The sequence below is a fragment of the Lentinula edodes genome (assembly GCF_021015755.1).
Source record: "Lentinula edodes strain Le(Bin) 0899 ss11 chromosome Unknown C8R40scaffold_54, whole genome shotgun sequence".
NCBI lineage: Eukaryota > Fungi > Basidiomycota > Agaricomycetes > Agaricales > Omphalotaceae > Lentinula > Lentinula edodes.
The window spans coordinates 90,989-109,919 of NW_025764360.1; the positions used below are offsets into that span (position 1 = coordinate 90,989).

Below are 18,931 nucleotides of genomic sequence, written 5' to 3' on the forward strand. Positions count from 1 at the left end.
GTAGTTTGCGGTGAGCTGTTTAGTAAGTCATGTGACTTGATATGTCTCAACTAATAGTAACAATTCCCAATGTATTCTCTTCGTGAACTACAAGATGACTATAGCCAGCTAAAACTAAACTCCTCGTGAATAACAATACTAAGAGTCAAAAGTCGAGGATTGGAAAATATCTCAAATGCTACCCTTTGAAGTTCCGGCACTCCCTATACCCATCTCCACGACATACTTCTGCCTCCCAATCCTCCGCATCTCCTCCATCACATCCCCGACCTTTTGAAATTCTCTCCATTGTCGCCGCGATGCAGAGTTGTAACCATCTACCCCTTCCGGGACAGGTTCTCTGAATCTTAACCTCAGCGCGAGCCATTGCATGGCCTTAACATTGTCGACGAATTCTTCGATGTTTTCTTGCATACCCTCGGCATATATAACACCTGGATAACCAACCTTTGCAAATCCGGAAATAGAGAGAGACATAGACCATTGCTGAAGGTTTCGTCGCTTAGTTGGTGAAATGAGGTGATGGGAAATGAATAGGGCGTGATACATGACTTTGGAAGAACTAGAATGGGAACTTCGCAATGATAGAACATCTCCGTGTGCAGATGTTGGTTCCAAAAGTTTAGTTTCACGGTTAGCATGGATATTGTCGGCTTCCTCATGCAACATAGGAAGAAGATGAAGAGAGAATAGTTGGTAGATTGGATATCTGTGTGCACATCAACTTAGAAAAGCCTTTGATACTAGAACGATGCGAAACAGTGCGAAACATACTCAGAGTCTCCGATATCTTCAAACTTCTCTTTCACAATCCGCTGCCATTTCTCTTGTTCATCCCTCGAAATATCTTCCCCTTTCACTGCAACGAGGGGTTTATGTTGTACAAGTGATAAAGTAACCTCGAACCAAACATTGTAATTTTCCAACCCGACATGCAAACTCGGCGAAGAGAGATTTGACTGTTCGAGAGAATCGCTGTACCCGAAGGACACATAAGAATGGAGAGCATCATTCCAGTCGTTGCAATGATCTAAAAAGAGGAAAATCTCTGCGGGAAGCAGCGAGCAGTGGATGAGCTGGAGTTCCTGAAGTATGCGTTCCATGTAAGTTTGTATCTTGATGACATGCGCTACTAGGCGTGTTCAATTAAAAAATACGGTTTCACGGCTTTCTGGAAATTGCACGATTTCTTGAAAAATAATTTCCATATTTAGTAATTTCTTACAGATTCCAGAAAGCCGTGAAACCGTATTTGATTAATTGAACACGCCTACTGCAGCAGATTATTATGTTATACATTATCTAGTCGGTACTTACTTGGTCTCTGTAATCCTTTGAATTTTTACGAGGCAATATTATTCTGTACCAAAGCTGCCAGGGTACCATGTAAAGTATGTACTACATTATATGCTTGGCTATGAGTAAGATGATTGTTCCATCCATTATTAACATAGACAAGTGATAAACACACCCCGCTCAATAAACACGTAGGAAATACTGAAATATAGTCCAAACAACCAGTATTATAGATTTTTCCCTCCGTCTATTTGATGAGCAAAACCCTACCAATCTCCTCGCGAGAGGACTGACCAGCTTATATGCTGATATCACCTTGCTGCTCGTTTTATTTCATTGTATATCCCTCAAGAATCACGAGAACCAATGACAAACAAGAACTGGGTTTCATAGTTCCATACTTCGGTCATGCCGGACGACAACAGAATCTTGGCTGCGCGACCTGTTCGACATTTCCTCCCAGATAGGATCGACATCAGGTCCTTCAAGGTCTCCTGCACCGTCCCAACCCCAGCACCATACTGTATAAGGAATCAGAATAAAAAGATATCAATAAACGTAGTCGGGGGTAGTTGAATCGGGCAGGCAAGAAAAGGGCAATAAACTCACCGTGATCGGGGCCAGGAACAAAATTTACTGGCTCGCTCTCTTCCTCCGTGAACAGTCTGTCGTGCGGGCCAAACCAAGATCGATCTTGGGGGTCGGTACGAGGATTATCAGGAAGCCCTCCTAGGCGGACGTAGCCTCGGATGGCGGTAAAATTTCGTCGATCGGGATGTATGATATCGTAAACTTTCTGTATGGAGCAAAAGAAATTCAAGAAAAGCCACAATCGCGAAAGTATAACGCACTCGGTCGTAAGCCAACTTGACTCTAGGAACCATCATGATTCGCCCATATCCTGATTGCCAGTAGTCATTGCAAATCAACGAACATTCACTCGCCGAACACTCTCCCTCCGTAATCTTTGCCATCCTAAATTTGACATGTGGCGGAGTGTAAAACGGCGCAGGGTCCAACACCGCAATTCCATTCCAGCAGCTTTGAACTTGCACAGGCAGATGAGCCTGGAAGCGCTGGGATGATTCAGTGTGGTGGAAGATCATTTCGAAAGGTGCATTTTCCAACGCGGTTCCATTGATATCACGGGCGACCCAATTGTCGTAGAAGACAGGAGCACCAATCTCGTCGTGGTACATGTAATCTGCAGCACAAGTGATTCCAGCATTGTTCCGGCGAGATTGCCAAATGAGCTCGAGGATGTCATCGACACAAGGAAGAATATCATTCATGAATACGATAGTGTCAAAATATTCTCCCTCGGAATCGCGGAGTTCGTGTAAGGGGACGAATGCGGAATTTCGAACTTCTGCGAGGTACTCGATACGATGGTTAAATGCACCTCGAGTACGCATGGAGGTCCGGATGGTGATTCGCATGCCGGTCGCACGAGTGAGGGCGTCGTAAATTCGAAGTAGTGCTTTAGTTTGGTCCGTTGAACCATTTTCGTAGATAGAAACGAAGACATTGTGATATCCGAGGATAGCGGCAACACGAAAGAGAGTAGCAAATAGGTCAGGTATGACATCAAACGAATTGTAGAGGTTGATTGCGAAGAAGTATTTGTGCTCGCTCGGCATGACGTCTCGCCGCTGATTTTCGATGTGGTTTTCGGATGAAAGACCAAGACTATCAAGCCAGGACTTTTGTGAGGGCGTTTTATGTCCAAACAGAGGTGCATAACGTTCCAGGGATTGTTGCACATAGAGAGGCTGGACATGAGAAGAGCACTCTCGTGTATAGTGAGGTGTCAGAGTAGTCAAAAGATCCAGGACGCGGTATCGTTGATCCGGCGTTGGAACTTGTATTGGCTGCTTGCTGTGTTGCCTGACACTTGCCGGTGTATGCGCACTCCTCCATGTCGGTGTTGTACTCTGGAGGCAGCCGGTCAGAAACTACGTGAATGAAGGTACAGTCTACGCACAGAGTTCCACGACGTCAGTTTGGCAAGTAGAAAACCACATATTACACCAAGTGCGATAGCAAGAGGGGTCGGAATTTTTCTCAGTTGAGCTTGAAGACCTGACAACTGATTCATCGTCTACTCCCAGTTCCGTAAAATCGAGGAAGACCGTGCGCGGAATGTAGAGCGCCAGCTGGCAGGGGTATAGTTGCTGAGAATGCGGTCAGGAAAGAGCTTGTTCGAAAACGGAATTAAGATGGAGGTGAGAAACTCAGAAAGGAGCTTGCCTGACCGACACCGACAACGTTTGACGCCGAAACCTCTCGGCCTAACACGGCGACGCGTTTCGCCGTTCCTCTCTCAATTTCTCCGGCCGACATACATAATGATCGTTTTTTTGAACTCTTTTATTCCGAGCATGTATGTAAGTATGACAAGTACTTAGGCGCGGGGAACCGTTTCTAATGATCAATGAAAACCCAATGCCAATGTCCACGTAGGTCCGACAAATGGTGTTTCTGCAATTTTCTGTAACGCCTTATTAAAGCTCTTATTTAGTGCTGGGTATCATAAGATTCTGTCTGGTATGATACGGTATCAAGAATTGAGCTTGTGGTATGATAAGTATCACTCGTATTATATGTATTATACCAGTATTATGTAAGCGCCGCAGGCGAATTTTTTTCTAGGTATAATACCGTATAATACATGTATTATATCTTGTATCATAGGAATTATAGGTATTGAACAACTGCATATCTACCAAACACTGTCAAGAGATCAGTTGGAGTCCTTCGCACTCCTTTTTTTTGATGCTTGTTGTGATTGAGAGTTCGATGGCTTCTCCTTTGGAATGTTTTTCATCTGCAATGGTGGATTGTAGCGCTCAAGCAGTTTTAGCTGAGTCCAGTGCATGGAACAGGCTTTTGCATCCTCCCCTCCTCTATTTTGGCCAAACACTTGATCCATAACTTCCTCAAGCTCTACTATTCCAAAGTCTTTCCTCTCCAAGAAAGAGACAGAAGCCTCCAGGAGTCTGATAATCTTCATCTATAAGCATTGCAGGTGATGAGGCAGATTGACGTGACACAACGTGACAAAAAAAAGCAAAAACCTTAGGCAGGCCAATCAGATGCGGATATCATGGGATTGCTTTGGCCTTGCATCTCTATAAGTGACAACAAGATCAATAGGTAAGTGATCTATCTACTACAGAAGTACTATGATGCACAAGGAAAAGCAACATATTGTAGTAGCTCGCAATAAAGATCAAGGGTTTTGATACATATAATACATCAGATTTCTAGGCCTCATGGTATCAAAGGTATAATACGGTATAATACATGTATTATACCGTTCTGTATTATACCACCTGGTTCAATACCCAGCACTACTCTTATTAATGTTGTTGTCAATTTTGAGAGCTTTCACAGCATGTGATCCCTTGAGCGTCGAGCCGTCGACGTTCATGCTATCAGTATGACTAATAAGACCCTTTATCCTGGAGCACTGACGGAAACTCGTCCCAACTTGTGAGTATTTGTTGGTACTATGATCATTGTAGATCGTTGTTCGATTCTTCACCCAGACTCCAAAAGCTAGCTATCAAACCATGGATTCCAGGTCCTCCTCGTTCTATAACGCTTATCAATGTGCTAGTTGTCGATCCGGCTTCAGGATCGCTACTTGGTACTAATGAGAACGAGTTAAAGCACACAGTAATCATGAAAAACGGCAAGTTTGCTGAAGTAAGACCTACAAATGAGGGAGACAAAAATCTCTTCGAAGAAGAGGAAGTCGTAGTGGTGGATCTCAACGGTGCATACATTTGCCCGTAGGTCGAATCCACTTCTCTTTCATATTGCTGCTAGTGATGACATGACTCTTCTCAGAGGTCTCATTGATTGCCACGTCCATGTTACAGCCGTAGCAGGTGTAAAGGTGAGGACATTTTCTATGCTTGCGATACTTCCAGTTCGCTTATTCGCTCCAAGACCATGGGTGAACTCATGCGTGTTAGCGCACAAGAAGTGCATCTGCGGACTACATACAATCTGAAGGGTGAGTCTTTGTTCGTATATAAAAATTTCGAAGCTATTTTAGCAACACTACTCGAAAAGAGATGCTCCAGAGAGGTTTCACAACTGTTCGTGACACCGGAGGAGCGACTAAGGTCCTAGCAAACGCAATTGAGGAGGGGCTCATTGTCGGACCCCGATTATTCCAGTGCGGCAAGGCTCTCTCTCAAACTGGTATGTATCATATCTTGATTGTTTCCCCCTTTGAAAATTTTTGCTATCAGGTGGGCACGGTGACTTTGCTCCTGCGCTTTCCGGGGGGCATGAACTCGGATGTTGTGGAGGCGGAGACGTAGGCCTCTTTGCTCGTGTAGCGGATGGTGTACCCGCAGTACTGAGCGCTGTGAGAGGAGAGTTGAAAAGTGGTGCTGATTGTACGTTGCACGTCCTTGCTTATTCAAGTTCCCTTTTTGTCCGACTGGATGTCTTTTTCCGACCGTAGTCATCAAGATAATGGTCGGCGGAGGTGTCGCGTCCGAAACTGACGCGATCGAAACAGTTCAATATACAACAGAGGAAATTCGTGCCATTACGACGACTTGCAAACAAATGGGCGGAAAATTGTGTAAGTAACATCTCAGTTCTTTTCAATTCGGTTCTACACCCCATCTATCACTATTTATTCGCAACAGCCACTGCCCATGCGTATACTGTTGAATCCATTCGACATGCTATCGAAAATGGGGTCCAAGGAATCGAACATGGAAACCTAATCGATAAACCTACGGCAGAACTGTGAATGTATTTTTTAATGTACGTTGTTTGGCATACTGAACTTAATCGTTCGCAGAATGTCTGCTAATGGGATATATGTGCGATCCTTTCGCTGATTCTTCTCGAATACGTTTAACTTGAACTCACTTGATCTAGTAGTTAACGCCGACATTATGTTGCTATTCCATCATGACTAGGCCACCATTCGAAGATTTTTTGCCACCGTCAGGAAAAGTCAAGAATGCAGAAGTGATGAAGCAAGGATTAAAGGCATTGAAGACTGCCTCAGATGCGGGGGTAACTATTTGCTAGTAGGTTCATAGTTCGCTTTGGAGTTCGCTTCGATATTCTTCATGCACATTTGTACATTCCAGCGGGTCAGATCTTCTCACCTCAATGCAAGCTCTGCAGACGGAAGAATTTACGGTTCGTGCTACTGTACTTCCATCGCCCGATATCCTACGGCACGCTACAACGAATGCAGGTTTGTGAATTTTATCGTTTTTCATATTATACAAATTTACACATTCTTCCTCTTCAGCGAAGATGCTTGACAGGACTTCCCTGCTCGGTACTATCTCCCCAGGGGCATACGCAGATTTGCTCGTATTGAACGCCAACCCATTAGAGGATGTAACAGTGCTCGACCGTCCGGAGAATCACTTGATGGCGGTTATCAAGGGGGGTAGAGTGGTAGTAACCTCTGGGGCGAAGGAATTGGAAACACTTGAAGGTTTGAAGAGATGAATGAACACATTTTCTCGAATCCCGCAATTACTTTTCGAGATCCATATTACAATTTGCCAGTGGATTATGTCATACGAAGTAAATAGCACGTATGATAAATGAAAGTATAATGGCTATATCCGGTGTTAGAAGAAAGTCATTCTAGAGATAGGTAACTACGACAATGTCGATGACTTGGTATCCGAGGAATCTTTCAAATTTGATCAGTATGTAGTCCTGCTTCACCGGCATTGAGACAAAACATACAGAAACCCTTGCTCGTAAGGTACTCTTCGTGCTCCTTTTTGTGTCCTTTCACGGTAGAGTCAACGGACATACGCCAAATCGGGAGACCAATCTAGAATCAAGCAATGATTGAACACCAGCAGTAGATGATGGACATGAAAGGAATAATGAAACGAACCCAACCGATGAAGTTCCATAAGGAGTCCACTATGAAATTTCCTGACGGAGCAACACCTCTCATGGAAGCACGGAAGATATTTCCTAGTAAATCCGGCGATATGTGAAAGTCACCATTCTGAACTCCTCGCAGTAAACCCTTGGCATATTGGTCTCCCGTCACACCAGGATCCGTTTCTTCGATCTTGAGAGTAATTTTGGGCTTAGTAGCATTCTCAATGTCATAACCAGGTGTGTACATTGTTCCAGGGAAAGCAATATGGACGTCGATGTCGTATAAGAGGAATTCTTGACGAAGAGTGTCCGCAAGTGCTACATGTATGACGTTAGTGTCAATTGGAGATTTTCGGTAATCAATATATCTGACCTCTTAGAGCCATCCTTCCTGGACCATAGGCAGCATACCCAATAAGTGTGATATATCCAATGTAGGCTGAATGGAATACAATTTTCCCCTTGGATTTGTCGCGAACCATGCGTTTGGAGGCTTCTAGAGCAGTCCACGCCTGCACCCAGTATGTCTGGTCCATCTGTGTTCTCATCGTTTCCTCTGTTTCTTCAATGAAAAAGCGCGGATGGCAGGAGCCGGCCAGCATGAATATGGCATCGGGGTTCTTCCCTTGGTGAGGTTCGCAAACAGCGTCAAGAGCCTCGCGTGAACCGGCAGCCGTAACAAGGTCGTATGAGTAGTACCTGAGGATTTGGTGAGGAGATGTACGGACAGCCTATCAGCCGGGTCCTCTGAGCAACATTCCTTGTGTGTCCAATGACTTGGGGCGTACCTCGAGCTCCTTCATTGCATTTTCCAATCTCCGTGCATCTCTCGACACAATCGATACATGTGCTCCCTTTGACACCAGTAATTTTGCTACGGCAAGACCCAGGCCAGACGAACCCCCAGTCTATGAAATAGCTAAGATCAAACAGGCCTCAAACAGCTCGCACAAATGAAACACTGACCACATAACAGTGCTACACATCAAAACACTTTTCTGAATACATTTCTTCGATACATTGTCATAGTTGTACGGTTTAAACTCACCTTGCTTTTGGGATCCCAAGATTTGGAGAATAGGCTTAGCATAACGGAGGTGAAAAGGACGAGAAGCCCTGTTATTATCGTTGGATATATGACCTTATACATCCACGACGACGGAGAAATAGAAATTCGAAAATGTTTCTACCGAAATGATCGGAGATTACTCGATCAATAAATTACCTTGGCAGCATGTGGCAGTGCCGCGGAAGCAAAGCTCTTTACGTTCTTCGTACCAGCTCGTACCCGCACAGTGTACTTATTGTACTTACAGAGCTTCAAGCTACAATGTGAGGGGAGTATTGCCTCACTGGCTCTAAGTTCATTAAACTCGAAAATTGCATATGCGTCCGCGCACCGAATTCGTAGCCGTTGGTACGCATCAATCGCAAAATCCTTTCATCGTTTCATCCATAGTTGGTTTCACAGCGTTGAGTAGCGGGTCCGTAACTTTGGAAAACTACCAAGAAAGTGAGCAAAAAACTCATCGATGCGTAAGTACCTTTGCACATTTGCACCATCACCGCGAAAAGCGGCCAGGAGGAGTTGCCTTTTGGTTTTATACATCTTACATGTTTTCTCCATCACCCGCGCCAGCTCCGTGCGCTCCATCACCTTAACATTCTATTCAGAACTCAACATATATATATGAACATATCTCTACAGTTCATACTGCCCCTTCCGTGCCGAAACAGACTAACTCTGAGAGGTAATCGTGAGTAGCGCGGTCTCGTTTTTCGTTGCACAGCCAGTTCGGACTCTCAATCATCACATCTTTTCTTGCTTCCTTCACCGCGTCCGCTTTTTGCCAACTAACCATGGGGGTCTCTGTCGTCCAAGGGCAATTCATCTCACTGTTCTGTGAAACATGCTTCTACGGTCTGGCGTTTTCAATTAGATTGTCTGCATAGAGAATGCTCAACGATATTCTACAGGAATGTACACAGTTCTGTTTATGACTTTGCTCGTGAATTACAGGTGTGAACTCATTCATTGACGCGTTGCCAACTTGGGGTGATTTTGTGTCATTGCTTTCAGGGAGAGGCCAGCCACCAGCCGCTCAGTTCAGATAATTCGAGCAATCACAATCTTTCAATATTGCATGGTGACGGTGCATATATCGCTGGCATTCTATCAAAATTACCTAGCTTTCACGGTGTTTGACGATGCTGAAACCGAATTCAACAAGCTTGGGGCCGCTTCGTATACTCTTGCACAGTTGGCTATCGAATGGACTAATGTATGCGCCGTATTCTTTTCCGGAGTTCGCTTGTTTAACTACTACATCCTTTCAAGTGTGCATGTGCTGATTCCATTCTGATATGGCGTGTATGGATTTTATGGAACCATAGTCTTTATGTGGTCATTTTACCAATAATCCTTGTCATTGTTTCGACCAGTACGTTTTACCGTCAGACTCACTCCGAGTGAAATGTTGACCATCCCTACTTTGAAGCTTCGGGATATCTCGTTTGCTGGTCCATGAACGCCGTTGATAGTTCTGCTTCATCCGATTTTGGGGATCTTTTCGGTCCTGCCGTCGAGAAATGGGCGATCTTACTTGCTATCTGCGTTATGCTCACGAATATAATATGTACTGGGATGATCGCTGGTAGAATATGGTAAGCGTTCCGATGTTCTCGAGTCCGATCTCCAGCAATGATACAGATTGTAGGTGGCACAATCGCGAAACGCAAAAGGCTATGGGTCTCGATGGTATGCCGCATAAGTATCGAACAATTTTCTATGGTATATTGGAGTCGGGAGCACTGTATCTTCTTGCATGGGTTAGTTTGATTTTTTGGTCTTTCGTGATTGATACTACATATCAATGATGTTAATACTGACCTTGATCTAACTGCTTCACATTCATACATGAAGATAGTGGCGATTCTTCTGTACCTGATCAATACTTCAGCAATCATACCCATGCTCGATATCATCTCTCAATTATCGGTCCGTGATTCTGCCAAAAGTTTTCCTGATATCGTCCCTTATATATCTCTTTTTCTTAGGGAATCGTACCTGCTCTCATCGTCATCATCGTCTCGCGAAGTATCGATGCAGCTACACACTATGAAGAAGCTCTTACCACAATCAACTACCGGCGTAATTCTCGCATGCAAATGGGTACCTCTTGCACAGTGGACCGCGAGCTCAGAGCATCCCCGAAAAATTCTCTCGAAATGATTCCAGTACATTTAACAAACTCTTATGAACCTGAAAGTCCTGCAAGGGAGAAAAGAATGGTATTCGCGGAAAATGCTAGTTTGGAAAAGATACCGAAGCATACTGCAACCACGGGGACACGCACAACGGTTAGTGGGGCAAGTAGCAGAACGATGGGGGCTGGTTCCGGAGGAGAAAGTAGTACTGGAGATATAATTTGATATGAGGTTAGAATAGTCACTGTATCTGTAATTGTCAAGCTCTCCATCAAGTTACGCCGTTTTGAGGATGGTTCTAGCATCGTTGAGGATGTTCCGATAAGATAATCTTTATGATGATTTGAAAGAGTTCTTACCGAACAGATCTTCCAGAACTCACTACTTTTACTTCGGAAGATTCTACTACTTTTCGTTGAAGGCGAATTTTACATGACTGCATGGGAATTTCTGGATGAGCAAAACCTTTGTTTTCTGGACATTCAGTAACTCTGGCTTGATCTGGGATTGACCATTATTTGATTTGGGCGTTGAGGTGAGGGTGTTGAGCGCTCCAAAACGCCTGCCCGGCCACGATGTTCACGTGCTGAGATTCTCAAGTCTTGGTTACACTAACGTCAATTCTAATCCTTGTTGTTGAAGATGATGGACGTTGATGAACAAGAGGCCGTACAACTACAACCCTCGCAACCACCACCACCACCACAGCAAGCTAGAAATTCCAGAATTTCTTCAGCCGTCGTATTTGTTGACGACAATCATCCATTTGATCTTGACTCCTACATCTCAAATTACACTGGAAGAGCAGCTATCGATCGGTTAACACATATCGTCTCCGTGTGCCCTTCTGTAGCTGTCGACGCTTTCACTCTTGCTGTCCGACTTATACAGAAAGCTCGCGATCCGGGTCTGTTTCAAACATTGTGCCACGCTTATGAACAAGTTTCCGCGTACTCTGATGTCAAGTTGCCCAGTATATCAGAACTTCCTGCTATCCAGACCAAGTGGACCGATGATACACTGAAGAAGAATCAGAGTGAGAAAATGAAGTTGGAGGCGGAATTGAAGAATTATTCGAACAATATGATCAAAGAGAGCATCAGAGTGAGTAGGCTGGTTTCTTCATCCATTGTGGAACTCATTGCATTCTTATGCAGATGGGTCATCGTGACCTAGCAGAATTCAGTCGCTCAGTAGGAGACTACCCATCCGCTCTCAAACATTGGACCAAGTCACGCGAATTTTGCACAACTAGTCAGCATGTACTCGATGGATGTTTGTCAACCATTGAGGTATGATATATATATATTTTCTTACGATACTCACTCCTGATATTGTCATAGCTCCTAATCGAACAAAGGAACTACTCGCATCTCCCAACCTACGTCTTTAAAGCTGAAGCTGCGCTAGAGGCTGTGACGAGCAGCGCGGCTACTCTCGCGAAAGCTGAAAATTCGAGTGGCGCAGGCGGTTCTCGCAAGACAGCGTCTGCTATGAGCCCGGATCGCGAGATCTTGCAGTCCAAGTTAGACTTTGCCACCGCACTTGGACAGCTGGCACAATCAAACTATGAGAGGGCGGCGTATCACTTTTTGAGGTTGAGTTCGGGGACAGGCAGTGGTGGAGGTTTGGGTGACTGGTTTGGAAAAGTAAGTATTATCTAATTTGCATATCGGCTGTATATTAATCATGTTCCAGCTCGTATCGCCTGGAGATATTGCCATCTATGGTTCTGTTTGCGCGCTCGCGTCGTTATCGAGGTCCGCATTCAAAGCTCAGGTTCTGGAAAATCTATCGTTTGGTGTCTATATTGAACAGGAGCCACATGTTCGAGAAATGATTGAAGCGTATATGGCCAGCAACTTCAAAGGTGTCCTTGAGACGTTGGGCAAGTACAACGTGAGTCACTGTTCTCAGATATCTAATCTCTCAATGGTCATCACCTTCAAATAGACTCGGCACACCATCGATATACACCTGTTCCCTCATTTGACTACCCTGAACTCATTAACTCGCAATCGTCTTGTTTCTCTATACTTTGCACCTTTCAGTAGCATCAAGCTTGACCGTATGGCACAGGCTTTTGGCTGGAGCGTGGTAGAAACTGAGGACTACGTCGTTGGTCTCGTGAGGAGTGGTGATATTGGTGGCCGGGTCGATAGTCGTGCCAAAGTTTTGCAAGTTAAGAAAACAGATCACCGAGCAGAGTTGTTTGCGCACGCCATCAAGACTGGCGTCGAGATAGCGAAGACCAACAAGAAATTGCTGTATAGAATCAAATTGTGAGATTCATTGCTAATCCTTCTTCTTGTGCTGAACCTGAAATGACCTCTCTCTTTGTAGACAACAAGCAGAGTTATTGATCAAACCGCCGAAAGGAAATAATACTGGCCAAAATCAAATGACCGAATACTTACTGGCTGAGTAGTGGTACAACTCTGCATCCACTCACAGGGTTCTTCAACGTTTTGCTCAAGTCGATGTAACGTATATCTCACACCGTTCCACGCAGATTTGCATGTTTTGTATGAATGTTTCCTCACGATTTTCAGGGTCGGTTGAAGTAAGCTAAACTGGTACTCTGAGGTCTTTGCCAGGAAATTGCCTTATGACTATGGTACATGGCGAACAGACTCTCAGTTTTTAGCAATCAGCTTTGATATTTGACCGGTACATAGGCTTGCATAGGGTATATACAAAGCGAAAATCAAAAATAATAGGCGTGTAAACAACGTCCAACAAAAGTTCCCATCAACCCTTTGTTTCCATTTTTGAACCTCCCATTATTTCCATTTCGCGACGTTTGTTTGTCCATTGTCTGTCAACCATTGTATCGCTAAATTTCAAGGCACCATTGTTCTGGGATTTGAACCCCGCGCACACATAGGCACAAATGCAAGAAGTATAAAGGGATGCAAGTTTCCCTCCATTTTCCCAGCTCCTTTAGAGTTTCTTTCTGCACACACGTATCCTTATTGCCTCTGCAAATTCGACTTCTCTGTCCTCCCGTTCAATACCGTCTTGAATTAGCCATGAAGTTCTTTGTTGCTGTCTCCCTCCTTTCTGCCATAACCAGCACCTGTGCCTCTTTACTTTCTCGTCAGACTTTCCCCAGTGCGCGATTTTCCACTCCACCTTGTCACTAACATACTTATAACCTCTACTCAGCTTGCTCGCAGTCCTGTCTTGCCAACGCCGACCTAGGAAGCTGCAACGCCGACGATGACACTTGTCTATGCAACACACCTGCCTTCGTCTCCAGCACTGCAACTTGCATCGCCAGTTCTTGTACCGGAGATGACTTGACCGAGGCAAATGCTGCAGCCCAGGACCTCTGTCTCGCAGTGGTACGTTTCTTTACTGGGTCTTTGGTATCTTATACTGATGTATATTCCCATGTTTTGTTTGTAGGGTGTCACCCTGACTGCGTCTTCAATCCCTATCTCAACTTCGACTGCTCCTGCTTCTTCTGGCTCTGCCAGCGCCACCACGACTTCTGCTGTGTGAGTTGACCTCACTAGTTGCTTTCATGACAGCTTTCTTACATTTGTTTCAGTTCTTCGCAGACTTCATCGAATTCCAATGGTGCACTTTCCAATGGAGTGAATACTTTCGCTAGCCTCACTGCCATTGGTCTTGTTGCCGTCGTTGCCTTGTGAAATTCACTTAGCCAAATATGCATTACGCCTGCTTCATCGTAATACCCTCGACCTTCATTTTTTGGATTTAATGGTTACTTCGACTTCGATCTTCCTTCCACGATGTTTACCGCAGCACGATCTTTTTTTGGGTTTTATGATAATGATGATAATGCATCGATGATGTATTACTGGCCAAGTACTGGTTTAGTTTAATCTTTGTGTCTTCGCTGTCCCATATATATTGTATCGATATCGCATCCTTGCTCCCAATATACCTTGAACTTTCGAGATATTCGTATCCCCTTTCAATCCCAGTTCAACGTCGAATCCTCGTAAGTGAAGAGCGACCCTCAAGGTGAGCAAGGAGATCCTATATCTACTATGTATTGATGTCCGTTTCAGACGGTGTCGTTTTTCACCCTGGGTGCCCTGACAAGCCACTACCTATCTATCCAAGCCATATGATTCATACATTGCTCAATAAGCAACGCGAAAACATACTACATATACATGGCTAAGTAGCTTCGCACACCCGAGTTTTTATCTCCTTTCCCCCCATCCAGATACTTCAGCATCACGGAGAACTATGATTTTACTTCTGATTTTTACGCTGACATTACTCACAAGTCCAGGTTACAGTACATATGTATGGCCTGATCACCTTTACGACGAGCTGGAGCATCTCCTCGTCGATCAGGAGGGATTCAACAACGGCGCAGATTTCAAACGCGCGATCACGCCGTGTACATACTATGTAAACGGAAACCAGACGTTAGGACGCATGACGGTGGCACAGTGGTTGAGAACAGCATTTCGTGAGTCTGATGCGCCTCTTCGCGCAGCTTGTGCTGCAGCTGACGAGTGCAAATGCGCAGACGATTTTGCCACTGCGGACGTTGCTACTGGGACAGGGGGGATGGATGCCTCAATTGGTTGGGAGACGGATAGACCCGAGAATGTAGGCTCCGCCTTCAATGATTCGCTAAGTTTCTTTGCTCCTTTCGTTAACCAACATGTCTCCAGTGTGTCATAAGCTTTTTATAATACATTCGCTTTCTTCTACTAATTACTTGTCACCAACCTCTAGTGGCCGACTTGATTGCTTTGAGCGTCGTCACATCCGTTGGTGTGTGTTCCTCCCCGACTATTCACATCCCTTTACGCGGAGGTCGCGTGGATGCAAGTGAAGGAGGGACGTTCGGTGTTCCGGAACCAGAGACAGATATTCAGACCACGCTCAACCAGTTCGCACAAGCAGGCTTCAATCAACAGGATGCTATTGTGAGTTTGTTCGATGCTTTCCCCTAATTGGACTAATTAACACCTAGGGCTTGACTGCGTGCGGTCATACTCTCGGCAATGTACACCATGCAGGATTCCCTCAAGTTGGTGAGTGTGCACTGTTACATTTTAATCTTGCATGTTTCAGAGCTTACTGGGCTCTAGTCGGTCCAGAAGCCGTGACTCCAAATAATACTGGAGGCGGAGTGCATTTCGATTCTACTGTGGATGTTTTTGACGTCCTTGTGTACGTGAAGTCATCTGATTTTTATTCAGCGTTTGCTGACTTGCGCCTTTCAGTGTGAACGAATACCTCGCGGGAAATGATCAGCGAGGAGGTATGTGTGTCGATACTCTGATTCTCCAATACTCAGCGACGACGCATATGTATCTTCTAGGTCCGCTGGTCACTAGTGACAATGTTACTGTTCGCTCTGACCTTCGCTTGTATACATCGGATAACAATATAACAATGAAAGGGTAACTGAAACTTGAATACAACCTCATGATCAGGACTGATTATGCTTGCGTAGGTTATCAGATTCTCAGGAGCATTTTGTATCTGAATGTGTCTCGTTATTTGCGCGAATGCTGGATACTGTGCCCAGCTCTACGACTTTGTCGGATGTGATCACACCTTTGGAACTCAAGCCTGTCAACATTACTTTAGATTTCGTGGAAGACGAGACCGGCTTCCATACCGTGTTTGCGGGATATATTCGGGTGAGTGCCCACCGTTGCTAATATAAATCCTAGTTATCATCATGATCACTCGATAGCTTCTTTCTACTGCTTTTACAGAAAACGCCAATGTTACGTGAGTGATTGTTGATTTTGAGCACACAATGACAATATCGATCATTCACAATTTTAGACTCTCCTGGCTCGATCGAAACGGCCGCTCCTCCCCTGCTTTTGTCACAACAACTACCTATCATGCTTCAGAACACAAGGGCACCGGCATTTTTGGCGACACTTTCTTTCATGTCTTTAACACCACTATTGATCCCACCCTCGGAATTTCTTCCTTTGATGTCAATGTTGAAGATTCCACCGGCGAAAGCGGTAGTACTGTTAGATACCCCATCCAGGACCGAGTATTTGTTATGAAAAGTAGAAGTGATGTTGACGATGAAGGAAGAGTTGAGGTCACTGCTGCGGTAAGGCGAGGACTTTCTTGCTGCAAATGCAATTCATTGTGACGTTTGTTGTACTAGGTGCTTTCATCCACAACAACGGACGTTAACACTGTAACCGCAGTTTTTGCGTTTCCGACGCCCCAGATTGGTATGTATACTTACATATTATTCCTTGGATTTCTGTCCTTACAGCGTTCTTTCCTTAGGAACCATGAGCCCGGGCATTGAATCGTTGTCACTTCCGCTGATGCTTTCGAACTCGAGCGTAGACTTTGATCCAGGATATATCATGTTTACCACCTCGACTCAGCTGCCTTTGGGTATTTCCAACGCGTACCAAGTCACCGTAGATGTCATTGCCGATTTCGGCGACGGGGAAGTGTCGGATAAATTTCGAAGACTCAAGATATAGGTTGCAATATGTACGAAGATCCATTATATGTTTAGTATTCAATCTGCCTGGGCAGTGTCAGAAGGAGAGGAAGACAAGTCCCAAAAAAGCACGGATGATACATCATGCATCATGTCTAATGCATAAGCTTAAAAGATGCGTGTGGTCATTCCAGATCATTCCTGACGGTCCCTAGTAAAATATTGTGGTGACAGTGTAAGCGTAGTCTCATAAAGAAAAGAATTCGGAATCGGAAAACGGCATCCGTCACAATTGCTTAGTCACTCATAAAACTATTTTTGCCGAAGCGCTCAGCGTATCCTGATTTCCTGACGGGCCTGAGAGACCCTCAATGACTATCACCATCCCATGGAAGATAAACGCGCCAAAACGTACGCTAGACTCCTATGCTCATAGTCAATGACATTCGTTTCTGATATAAAAGTCTGTCCGTTATAACAACAGTCTCCAGGCGCTCTCCACATTCATTGACAAGCAGAGGACGTTGTTGACTAGAACCCATGCTGATATAAGTCGCCTTCACGAGCTGAGAAGTCGAGCAGTGGAACATCCAGAAGATTTCGCGAATAATATTTCCAAAGAAGTGTGTTCTTTACTGCCTGTGTTTTCATCTGATGTGAATGATGCTCGTTACAGTTGAACGAAGGCCCGTTCAAGCTCAGTGAGCTTGAGGACGCTGCTGATCGTGCTCCAGAAGGGATTGAATGGTCTCTTTTTTCCAAACACGGTACGCGGCACGCCCTCTGTAAGTTTTACACCTTACAAGCCGTGTGCCACCCACAGACCCTGCGCCGTTGCAAGCGCTTGCCTCTAAATCCAAACAACAACCGACACCCACTGCTACACCTAATCTATCAGACTTTCACCGTCACATTCGGGAAGCGAAATCTAAAATCTTGGATCCTATATATTCGACTTGGGATTTATCGTTTAGTCCTGTCATCGAAACCAACGACGACGACGAAGCCAAAGACCAGCCATCAGTGGATCCGGCGGCCTTGAAGAAGGCAAAAGAACGAGAGAAGATCAAAGAGCTCAAGAAGCACATGATAATGCCTTCAGGGTTGACCTTCACACCCGCAGGTCCCAGAAACAGAGGTCCTGGAGGAGTCTTCATTCGACGGGACACAGTCGACGAGAGTATGGATGTAGATATATCACTAGATACAGAAGGCAACTTTAAGCCTGCTGAACCTTCTCCATCAACAGGCGGGTCCTGTCCCTCTCCATTAAAACGCATGACCTCCGTAGCACCTCAATTGCTTCCATCGACACCTCCCACATCACTCGACGAACCCTCCAGTACCGGGGATTCGACTGTCATCCCTTGTATCAAAAGTTCGCACTCAAAATCATTGAGGATCAAAGTTGGTCCACCGCCAATACCGCCTGCGCCACCGTTGACAACACACCAGCGTCGGAGATCATCCAGGGCTATATCCATGTGCACAAGTGATATGGTTGTAGATGATTCTCACTTTCCTCCAACACCAGACTCGCTCCCACTTCCAGAAACCGAGCCAGATCAAGAAGATCTGCATGGGAAGGACGACAACCATCCTCAGACCCTTGGAAAGCGTTCAAGGCCGAAGTCGGAGACATACAAACAACCTTGGTCTACCTCAGAACAGCAACATCTAGAAGCGCTTCTTGAAGAGATTCCGGAAGGCGAGAAAAATCGGTGAGAACTTCTTGGTTCCTATATACAAAACTTTCTTACCTTCATTGATTGATATTACAGGTGGAGGAAAATCTCAGAGGCAATGGATGGGAGGCGAACACCGAGGCAGGTTGCTAGTCGGGTGCAGAAATATTTCGAGAAACTGAAGAAATTTGGAATAGAGTGAGCAGATTCGCATGTTCACAATTCTGTCGTCCTTTTGGCAGCTTCTCTCACTCTCTTTGCTCCCCTATTTGCGTTCTCTTCCTGCCATTTTCCCTACTGAGATGTATAAGTCTTATCAGCTTGGACACTATTGTATATCCTGCATACCCTCTTTGCCATTATATATTCAGTTATAGCTCAATAACGTTACAGTAAAGCAATTATCTCTGCA

General features: G+C 45.0%; 9 protein-coding genes across 9 annotated transcripts; 6 read left to right on the forward strand and 3 right to left on the reverse strand.

Moving 5' to 3' along the window:
* Positions 1-51: 51 nt before the first annotated feature.
* On the reverse strand, positions 52-1,173 carry C8R40DRAFT_1130383 (uncharacterized protein). The gene is made up of 2 exons (XM_046229168.1): positions 775-1,173; positions 52-709 (listed from the first exon to the last, which is right to left on the reverse strand). Exons 1-2 carry the CDS (start codon positions 1,101-1,103, stop codon positions 172-174), a joined length of 867 nt encoding a protein of 288 aa, XP_046080568.1. The 5' UTR covers positions 1,104-1,173; the 3' UTR covers positions 52-171.
* A 166-nt stretch (positions 1,174-1,339) lies between these two features.
* C8R40DRAFT_1130386 (capsular associated protein) lies at positions 1,340-3,532 on the reverse strand. Its single transcript, XM_046229169.1, has 4 exons — positions 3,281-3,532; positions 2,148-3,230; positions 1,906-2,092; positions 1,340-1,817 (listed from the first exon to the last, which is right to left on the reverse strand). The coding sequence occupies exons 1-4, from the start codon at positions 3,392-3,394 to the stop codon at positions 1,684-1,686; spliced, it is 1,518 nt and encodes a 505-aa protein (XP_046080569.1). The 5' UTR covers positions 3,395-3,532; the 3' UTR covers positions 1,340-1,683.
* A 1,182-nt stretch (positions 3,533-4,714) lies between these two features.
* C8R40DRAFT_1130391 (Xaa--Pro dipeptidase) lies at positions 4,715-6,836 on the forward strand. The gene is made up of 12 exons (XM_046229170.1): positions 4,715-4,791; positions 4,848-5,093; positions 5,152-5,200; positions 5,254-5,320; positions 5,380-5,511; positions 5,562-5,711; positions 5,780-5,902; positions 5,970-6,072; positions 6,128-6,149; positions 6,211-6,362; positions 6,426-6,535; positions 6,593-6,836. The coding sequence occupies exons 1-12, from the start codon at positions 4,739-4,741 to the stop codon at positions 6,796-6,798; spliced, it is 1,413 nt and encodes a 470-aa protein (XP_046080570.1). The 5' UTR covers positions 4,715-4,738; the 3' UTR covers positions 6,799-6,836.
* Positions 6,837-8,386, reverse strand: C8R40DRAFT_1130397 (oxidoreductase). The gene is made up of 6 exons (XM_046229171.1): positions 8,243-8,386; positions 8,161-8,172; positions 7,983-8,102; positions 7,568-7,925; positions 7,202-7,512; positions 6,837-7,135 (listed from the first exon to the last, which is right to left on the reverse strand). The coding sequence occupies exons 1-6, from the start codon at positions 8,342-8,344 to the stop codon at positions 6,992-6,994; spliced, it is 1,047 nt and encodes a 348-aa protein (XP_046080571.1). The 5' UTR covers positions 8,345-8,386; the 3' UTR covers positions 6,837-6,991.
* Positions 8,387-8,412: 26 nt separating this feature from the next.
* C8R40DRAFT_733910 (uncharacterized protein) lies at positions 8,413-10,759 on the forward strand. Its single transcript, XM_046236034.1, has 10 exons — positions 8,413-8,611; positions 8,666-8,678; positions 8,985-9,115; positions 9,172-9,214; positions 9,275-9,476; positions 9,533-9,635; positions 9,693-9,858; positions 9,912-10,023; positions 10,118-10,192; positions 10,252-10,759. The coding sequence occupies exons 1-10, from the start codon at positions 8,581-8,583 to the stop codon at positions 10,624-10,626; spliced, it is 1,251 nt and encodes a 416-aa protein (XP_046080572.1). The 5' UTR covers positions 8,413-8,580; the 3' UTR covers positions 10,627-10,759.
* Positions 10,760-10,910: 151 nt separating this feature from the next.
* Positions 10,911-13,167, forward strand: C8R40DRAFT_1130408 (26S proteasome subunit RPN7-domain-containing protein). Its single transcript, XM_046229172.1, has 6 exons — positions 10,911-11,505; positions 11,559-11,693; positions 11,745-12,050; positions 12,100-12,300; positions 12,355-12,683; positions 12,745-13,167. The coding sequence occupies exons 1-6, from the start codon at positions 11,044-11,046 to the stop codon at positions 12,827-12,829; spliced, it is 1,518 nt and encodes a 505-aa protein (XP_046080573.1). The 5' UTR covers positions 10,911-11,043; the 3' UTR covers positions 12,830-13,167.
* Positions 13,158-14,321, forward strand: C8R40DRAFT_733968 (uncharacterized protein). Its single transcript, XM_046236036.1, has 4 exons — positions 13,158-13,515; positions 13,570-13,748; positions 13,813-13,904; positions 13,958-14,321. The coding sequence occupies exons 1-4, from the start codon at positions 13,314-13,316 to the stop codon at positions 14,058-14,060; spliced, it is 576 nt and encodes a 191-aa protein (XP_046080574.1). The 5' UTR covers positions 13,158-13,313; the 3' UTR covers positions 14,061-14,321.
* A 30-nt stretch (positions 14,322-14,351) lies between these two features.
* C8R40DRAFT_1130410 (heme peroxidase) lies at positions 14,352-17,172 on the forward strand. The gene is made up of 13 exons (XM_046229173.1): positions 14,352-14,397; positions 14,445-14,857; positions 14,918-15,064; positions 15,130-15,323; positions 15,371-15,431; positions 15,489-15,570; positions 15,624-15,661; positions 15,722-15,803; positions 15,857-16,046; positions 16,103-16,140; positions 16,198-16,483; positions 16,541-16,610; positions 16,669-17,172. Exons 2-13 carry the CDS (start codon positions 14,629-14,631, stop codon positions 16,872-16,874), a joined length of 1,623 nt encoding a protein of 540 aa, XP_046080575.1. The 5' UTR covers positions 14,352-14,397; positions 14,445-14,628; the 3' UTR covers positions 16,875-17,172.
* Positions 17,173-17,222: 50 nt separating this feature from the next.
* C8R40DRAFT_1176631 (uncharacterized protein) lies at positions 17,223-18,721 on the forward strand (the record flags this gene model as incomplete). Its single annotated transcript, XM_046232544.1, has 5 exons — positions 17,223-17,245; positions 17,319-17,457; positions 17,511-17,601; positions 17,658-18,555; positions 18,616-18,721. The coding sequence occupies 5 exons, from the start codon at positions 17,223-17,225 to the stop codon at positions 18,719-18,721; spliced, it is 1,257 nt and encodes a 418-aa protein (XP_046080576.1).
* Positions 18,722-18,931: the final 210 nt, after the last annotated feature.

Excerpts from the sequence above, each read along its gene's own strand:
- C8R40DRAFT_1130410 (XM_046229173.1), top strand. The coding sequence starts at position 14,629 with ATGATTTTACTTCTGATTTTTACGCTGACATTACTCACAAGTCCAGGT. Across the intron at positions 16,141-16,197 it reads ACAGAAAACGCCAATGTTAC|ACTCTCCTGGCTCGATCGAA; the intron begins GTGAGTGATTGT and ends TCACAATTTTAG. Across the intron at positions 16,611-16,668 it reads GTTTCCGACGCCCCAGATTG|GAACCATGAGCCCGGGCATT; the intron begins GTATGTATACTT and ends TTCTTTCCTTAG.
- C8R40DRAFT_1130391 (XM_046229170.1), top strand. The coding sequence starts at position 4,739 with ATGACTAATAAGACCCTTTATCCTGGAGCACTGACGGAAACTCGTCCC. Across the intron at positions 6,073-6,127 it reads GATAAACCTACGGCAGAACT|AATGTCTGCTAATGGGATAT; the intron begins GTGAATGTATTT and ends AATCGTTCGCAG. Across the intron at positions 6,536-6,592 it reads GCACGCTACAACGAATGCAG|CGAAGATGCTTGACAGGACT; the intron begins GTTTGTGAATTT and ends CTTCCTCTTCAG.
- C8R40DRAFT_1130408 (XM_046229172.1), top strand. The coding sequence starts at position 11,044 with ATGATGGACGTTGATGAACAAGAGGCCGTACAACTACAACCCTCGCAA. Across the intron at positions 12,051-12,099 it reads TGGGTGACTGGTTTGGAAAA|CTCGTATCGCCTGGAGATAT; the intron begins GTAAGTATTATC and ends ATCATGTTCCAG. Across the intron at positions 12,684-12,744 it reads TTGCTGTATAGAATCAAATT|ACAACAAGCAGAGTTATTGA; the intron begins GTGAGATTCATT and ends CTCTCTTTGTAG.
- C8R40DRAFT_1130397 (XM_046229171.1), bottom strand. The coding sequence starts at position 8,344 with ATGTATAAGGTCATATATCCAACGATAATAACAGGGCTTCTCGTCCTT. Across the intron at positions 7,513-7,567 it reads AGGAAGGATGGCTCTAAGAG|CACTTGCGGACACTCTTCGT; the intron begins GTCAGATATATT and ends TCATACATGTAG. Across the intron at positions 7,136-7,201 it reads TATGGAACTTCATCGGTTGG|ATTGGTCTCCCGATTTGGCG; the intron begins GTTCGTTTCATT and ends GCTTGATTCTAG.
- C8R40DRAFT_733910 (XM_046236034.1), top strand. The coding sequence starts at position 8,581 with ATGCGTCCGCGCACCGAATTCGTAGCCGTTG. Across the intron at positions 9,116-9,171 it reads CTGTGAAACATGCTTCTACG|GAATGTACACAGTTCTGTTT; the intron begins GTCTGGCGTTTT and ends GATATTCTACAG. Across the intron at positions 10,193-10,251 it reads ATATCATCTCTCAATTATCG|GGAATCGTACCTGCTCTCAT; the intron begins GTCCGTGATTCT and ends TCTTTTTCTTAG.
- C8R40DRAFT_1130386 (XM_046229169.1), bottom strand. The coding sequence starts at position 3,394 with ATGAATCAGTTGTCAGGTCTTCAAGCTCAACTGAGAAAAATTCCGACC. Across the intron at positions 2,093-2,147 it reads TCAAGTTGGCTTACGACCGA|AAAGTTTACGATATCATACA; the intron begins GTGCGTTATACT and ends TGCTCCATACAG. Across the intron at positions 1,818-1,905 it reads TGTTCCTGGCCCCGATCACG|TATGGTGCTGGGGTTGGGAC; the intron begins GTGAGTTTATTG and ends TTCCTTATACAG.
- C8R40DRAFT_733968 (XM_046236036.1), top strand. The coding sequence starts at position 13,314 with ATGCAAGTTTCCCTCCATTTTCCCAGCTCCTTTAGAGTTTCTTTCTGC. Across the intron at positions 13,516-13,569 it reads TTCTCGTCAGACTTTCCCCA|CTTGCTCGCAGTCCTGTCTT; the intron begins GTGCGCGATTTT and ends ACCTCTACTCAG. Across the intron at positions 13,905-13,957 it reads GCCACCACGACTTCTGCTGT|TTCTTCGCAGACTTCATCGA; the intron begins GTGAGTTGACCT and ends CATTTGTTTCAG.
- C8R40DRAFT_1130383 (XM_046229168.1), bottom strand. The coding sequence starts at position 1,103 with ATGGAACGCATACTTCAGGAACTCCAGCTCATCCACTGCTCGCTGCTT. Across the intron at positions 710-774 it reads GAAGATATCGGAGACTCTGA|ATATCCAATCTACCAACTAT; the intron begins GTATGTTTCGCA and ends ATGTGCACACAG.